Source organism: Triticum aestivum, chromosome 2B (assembly GCF_018294505.1).
Source record: "Triticum aestivum cultivar Chinese Spring chromosome 2B, IWGSC CS RefSeq v2.1, whole genome shotgun sequence".
Classification (NCBI taxonomy): domain Eukaryota; kingdom Viridiplantae; phylum Streptophyta; class Magnoliopsida; order Poales; family Poaceae; genus Triticum; species Triticum aestivum.
This window is the reverse complement of record NC_057798.1, coordinates 479,378,122-479,383,941: the sequence shown is the minus strand read 5'-3', so window position 1 is coordinate 479,383,941 and position 5,820 is coordinate 479,378,122. Positions and strand designations below refer to the sequence as shown.

General features: G+C 48.5%; 1 protein-coding gene across 1 annotated transcript; it reads right to left on the bottom strand.

The window, feature by feature from the left end:
- Window positions 1-831: 831 nt before the first annotated feature.
- Window positions 832-1,966, bottom strand: LOC123041436 (E3 ubiquitin-protein ligase EL5-like). The gene has a single exon (XM_044464046.1). The coding sequence runs from the start codon at window positions 1,827-1,829 to the stop codon at window positions 984-986; it is 846 nt and encodes a 281-aa protein (XP_044319981.1). The 5' UTR covers window positions 1,830-1,966; the 3' UTR covers window positions 832-983.
- Between the last annotated feature and the right edge of the window lie 3,854 nt (window positions 1,967-5,820).

The following is a 5,820-nucleotide window of genomic DNA, read 5'->3' as shown; positions in this document are numbered from 1 at the left end:
AGTGTCCTCGTTTCCTCTTTGGTGCAAAGGGGGCAAGCGCAGACGCGGAGTACCGAGGCATCGAGCAAAGGTTTCCTTATCGGTGCAACGAGACCAAGATCAGCAGGACAGCAGGACGGAGGTCACCGTGGAACCCAAGACGGCGTCATCACCAGTGCCTTTAGCAGTCGAAGACCACCTTTAGTCAGGATAGCTTGTACTAGCTGTCCCCTTTTGAAATAGCCGTTGTTGGCTCCCTTCACGCTCAATATTTGGGAAGAGGACCAGGGTCTCTATAAATAGAGATAGCCACCACAGTAGGAAGGCATCTGGAATCTCATCCGAGCCTAGCTCATCCACACCACCAGAAGAACACCTCTCCTCGTGAGGCTGTTTTTCCTCTGTACTGTTCATCATCAGCCCTAGAGGCAATTCACCACACCACACACTGAATTAGGGTATTACACCACAACAGTGGTCCAAACCAGTATAAACCTCGTGTCTCTTATGCTGTTCATCGATTTAGCTTAGAATCGCGGTGAGGTTGTGGACGTGTTTCGGTAGGGAGAAGATCTTCGTGCGGACCCCAGAGTTCGAACCTTAAGGGTTTTGCCGGAACCCGATATGCGACATTTGACGCGTCAGATAGGAGGGCGACGAACCTCCCCCAATTACATTGTATCGTTGGGCTTGTGTTGTTGCTTCGTATACTGTTTCGAGAGATCCTGTTTTACTACTTTCTTTGTGCACCTTTGTAAGACATTTAAGACAGCTGCAATTGAACTGTTTTGGATATTGTTTTAAATATGTAAAACGTCTTAAAAAATGAACGGAGGGATTACATCATCGGAATAGGAGTATTTGTAAACCTGAAAGACAAACCATCAGGTGTCGCACATACTCCATCAAAGTAGGACCCAAAAACTGTTTGTCGGGAGAGTCAAACTCAAGTCCCCGATATTAAATTGATGTTTCATGTGGAAAGACCAACATATCTTCGGTCCCTACGGGTCGAAATTGCGAGCGGCAACACCAAGAGTGTCCTCAGTGTGAGCACCAGCAGTGGCTTGGTGGCAAGAGGTAGCAGTGCTACTAGCGCCCACCTCTTGAATCCCTCTGCTCCACAGCCTCTTAATCGACCTCATCCTCGCCAAACCGTGCGACTTCCCGGCATCACCATCACGCGGCGCCAACGCCGATTCCGCGGCCTCCGGGACTTCGATGACAATCAACGCTGCTGCTCCAACGGACGAGCTCGGGCCGCCGACTGTTCTTCCAGTCGTGACCGCGTCCGGGGATCCCCAGAACAGCACGTTGGTCGGCAGGTTTGTGGCGTAATTCGCCGGTTCGGGGCGCAGAGGAGGTAGAGCCAGCGGCAAGGCGTCCGGCTTGTCGACGTCGACGCGGCAGAGCGGGCAGGTGGGGTGGGAATGCAGCCACAGGTCGACGCACTCGGCGTGGAACCCGTGCCCGCACTTGGGCAGGAACCTGGCCGCCTCGCCGTCGGACAGCTCGGCGAGGCACACGGCGCACTCCAGCGCATCCGCGAAGTCCTTGGCACGGTACAGTGTCACCGGCAGCGCCCGCAGCACCACCGGATCGACGCCTTTTGCGACGCCGGAAGCAGAAGCTGCGCCAACGCCGAGGCGCGGACCGCCCCTCACCGTCCCGGCCCTACCCCGAACGCCGCGGCGACTGAAGGTGAGGTAGTGGTAAATAAAGAAGGCGAGGGCGAGGCCGAGGAAGAGGAGGGCGACGGCGGAGAAGACGATGTCGCCGTCGACTGCCGTGGTGGGAGTCCGTGCACTGGGCAGAACGCTGCCCGCGTCGTCCCCGGGCAACGATGACATGTCGCGCCTCCGCACTTCGTCGTGAGCAGTGAGCTTCGTACATGTGTGGCCCGCTATGATTTATGAGCATGGTCTCGCAATACTTTGCTGCTTTGTTGGAGAGGGTTTGGTAGTGGTACATGGACCGATCTGGTGGAGTTGGTGTGTTGGCGTGGGTGAGGATTAGTGTTTGAGTTGAGCTCATGACATATAGGCCGATTATATGCCAATTAATAAACTAGAAAAAGCTACATTTACTCGAAAGAAATTACATTTACCCGATGCCAGTGCTCAGATTAAGAACCTTGTCCGATTGTGATAATATATAGTTTGCGTCGACAAAATGCCAGTAAATATCTACTCATTTGTCCCAAATTATAAGACATTTCTGTTAGATAGTTTGGAACGGAGGTACTATTATCTATTATGTAAAAAGTTCACATGAAAAATGTTCCGCGTGGTCCTTCCGAGGACGGCAGCTACAGAAATATAGCCACCACGACGCGGGATTCCTTAGGGCATCTCCAATGAAAGACGCCTAATCAGGCGCTTGATCGGCAATAAAATAGTATTGTATTCTAGCGCCTGGGTTAAGAGTCCCTTCTTCCATCGCTAAGAGCCATGCATGAGCGCTACACACATAAAAATAGAACAGGAAGCTAGGCTAGCGCCCGAGGACTAGTATGGCATCGATGCCAGGCGAGTTCCCAGATTAGGATGGGAACCGAGCAAAACGGCCAGGATTCGGAGCCTGGCGCCCACTATAAGCGCCCGCATTGTACATGCCCTTAGGCTGCTCCATCCCTCGCCGTCACCGGAGGAGGTTGCCAAGCAAAGCCGGCATGGCAAATGAAGGCGGGGGGCCCTTCCAGCTTGTTTTGTGACGATGGTGGATGGCGGTAGATGCACACGGTGGGGCATTTACGTGCGCGCGGCAGGATGCCATGATCTGGTACGATGTGGTTCGATAGCATGCCCAACGGGGAGTGGATTGCTGACCCACAAGTATAGGGATCGCAACAGTGTTTGAGGGTAGTATTTTACCCAAATTTATCGATTCGACACAAAAGTTCCAAAAAATATTTATAAGCCTTAGCAGTTGAATTGTCAATTCAATCACATGCGAGAATCACTTCCTTGCAGCAATTTATTAGTAGCACAGTAATATGAACCCAAATTTACTGATTCGACACAAGAGTGCCAAAGAATATTTATAAGCCTTAGCAGTTGAGTTGTGGTACGTCCATTTTGCATCATGTTTTTCTAATGTTATTTATAATGCTTTTATGCATAATAATGCTTTTGGGAGTAATACTAATGCCTTTTCTCTCATAATATGCAAGGTCTACAGAAAGAGGGAGAATACTGGCAGCTGGAATTCTGGACCTGAAAAAGCACGTCAGAGCTACCTATTCTGCACAACTCCAAACAAGCTGAAACTTCACAGAGATTTTTATGGATTATTTAAGAATTATTGGAACGAATAACTACCAGAGGGGGGGCCACCAGGTGGGCATAACCCACCTGGGCGCGCTAGGGAGCCCAGACACGCCCTGGTGGGTTGTGCCCTCCTCGGCCCACCTTCGGTGCCCATTTTCTAGTATATAGGTCATTTTGACCTAGAAAAATGAGGCGAGGACTTTTGGGAGGAAGCACCGCCGCCTCGAGGTGGAACTTGGACAGGAGACTTTTGCCCTCCGACGGAGTGATTCTGCCGGGGGAATTTCCCTCCTGGATGGGGAAATTATCGTCATCGTCATCACAAACTATTCTCCCAACTTTGGGAGGGCCACCTCCATCAACATCTTCAACAATACCATCTCCTCTCAAACCCTAGTTCATTTCTTGTGTTCAATCTTTGTACCGGAACCTTAGATTGGTACTTGTGGGTGATTAGTAGTGTACATTACATCTTGTAGTTGATCACTATATGGTTTATTTGGTGGAAGGTATATGTTCAGATCCATTATGCTATTTAATACCCCTCTGATCTTGAGCATGATCATCATTTGTGATTAGTTACTTTTGTTCTTGAGGTCACGGGAGAAGTCATGTTGCAAGTAATCAAGTGAACTTGATATGTGTTCGATATTTTGATGATATGTATGTTGTGATTCCCTTAGTGGTGTCATGTGTGTTGGGGAACGTAGCATGTAATTTCAGAAAAATTCCTACGCTCACCAAGATCTATCTAGGAGATGCATAGCAACGAGAGGGGGAGAGTGTTTCTACGTACCCTCGTAGACCGAAAGCGGAAGCGTTTGACAACGCAGTTGATGTAGTCAAACTTCTTCTTGTTCCGGCCGATCAAGCACCGAACGCACGACACCTCCGAGTTTTGTACACGTTCAGCTCGATGACGTCTCCTCCTTCTTGATCCAGCAAGCGGGAGAGGAGAAGTAGATGGGATGACAACCGACATGACGACGTGGTGGTGATGGTGGTGGTGGAGCACCGACAGCGCTTCGCTAAGCGTCGCCGGGACGAGGCGGTGGAACTACGGAGTAACGAGAGAGGGAGGTGCGCCAAGGGATTTTGTCTATCCTCTTGGGGAGCCCCTCCATTCTATATATAGGTGGAGGGGCGTGGCAACAGCCCCTCCAAAGTCCAAGGCGCATCCAAGGGGGAGGAGGACTTGGAATCCAAGTCCAATTCTATTCCTATTAGGACTCCTTCCTTTCTTCCTTTCCCTAGCCACATGGGCTTTTGAGGACTTGGTGCTCCTAGCCCAATAAGTCTAGGGAACCTCCCCGCAGCCCATGCTAGACCTTGGGTCGTGGTGAACCCACTTGTCGACTTCCGGATCCCTCCGGAACCTTCTAGAAGCTTCCCGATACAATACCAAAAAAACTGCACCTTTTCTGGGACCCAAAATATGACTTCCTATATATAAATCTTTACCTCTCGACCATTCCGAGACTCCTCGTGACGTCCGAGATCTCATCCGGGACTCCGAACAACATTTGGTTACCACTCATCAATTATCCCAATACTACTCTATCGTCAACGAACGTTAAGCGTGCGGACCCTACGGGTTCGAGAACTATGTAGAGATGAACGAGACACCTCTCCAGTCAATAACCAATAGCGGAACCTGTATGCTCATATTGGCTCCCACATATTCTATGAAGATCTTTATCGGTCGAACCGTTATGACAACATACATTATTCCCTTTGTCATCGGTATGTTACTTGCCCAAGATTCGATTGTCGCTATCTTCATACCTAGTACAATCTTGTTGCCGGCAAGTCTCTTTACTCGTTCGATAATGCATCATCCCTCAACTAACTCATTAGTCACATTGCTTGCAAGGCTTCTTATGATGTGCATTACCGAGAGGGCCTAGAGATACCTCTCCGATACTCAAAGTGACAAATCCTAATCTGGATCTATGCCAACCCAAAAAACACCTTCGGAGATACCTGTAGAGGATGTTTGTAATCACCCTATTACGTTGTGACATTTTATAGCACAAAAGGCATTCCTCCGGTGTTCGGGAGTTGCATAATCTCATAGTCGGAGGAATATGTATTTGACATGAAGAAAGCAGTAGCAATAAAACTGAACGATCATTATGCTAAGCTAACGGATGGGTCTTGTCCATCACATCATTCTCCTAATGATGTGATCCATTCATCAAATGACAACACATGTATATGGCTAGGAAACTTAACCATCTTTGATTAACGAGCTAATCAATTAGAGACATACTCGGGACATGGTGTTTTGTCTATGTATCCACACATGTATCAAGTTTCCGGTTAATCCAATTTTAGCATGAACAATAGACATTTATCATGATATATGGAAATATAAAATAACAACTTTATTATTGCCTCTAGGGCATATTTCCTTCAGTCTCCCACTTGCACTAGAGTCAATAATCTAGTTCACATCACCATGTGATTTAACACCAATAGTTCACATCTGTATGTGATTAACACCCATAGTTCACATCGCCATGTGACCAACAACCAAAGGGTTTACTAGAGTCAATAATCTGGTTCACAT

What these genes read in the sequence shown, in the direction of transcription:
- LOC123041436 (XM_044464046.1), bottom strand. Translation starts at nt 1,829, where the DNA reads ATGTCATCGTTGCCCGGGGACGACGCGGGCAGCGTTCTGCCCAGTGCA.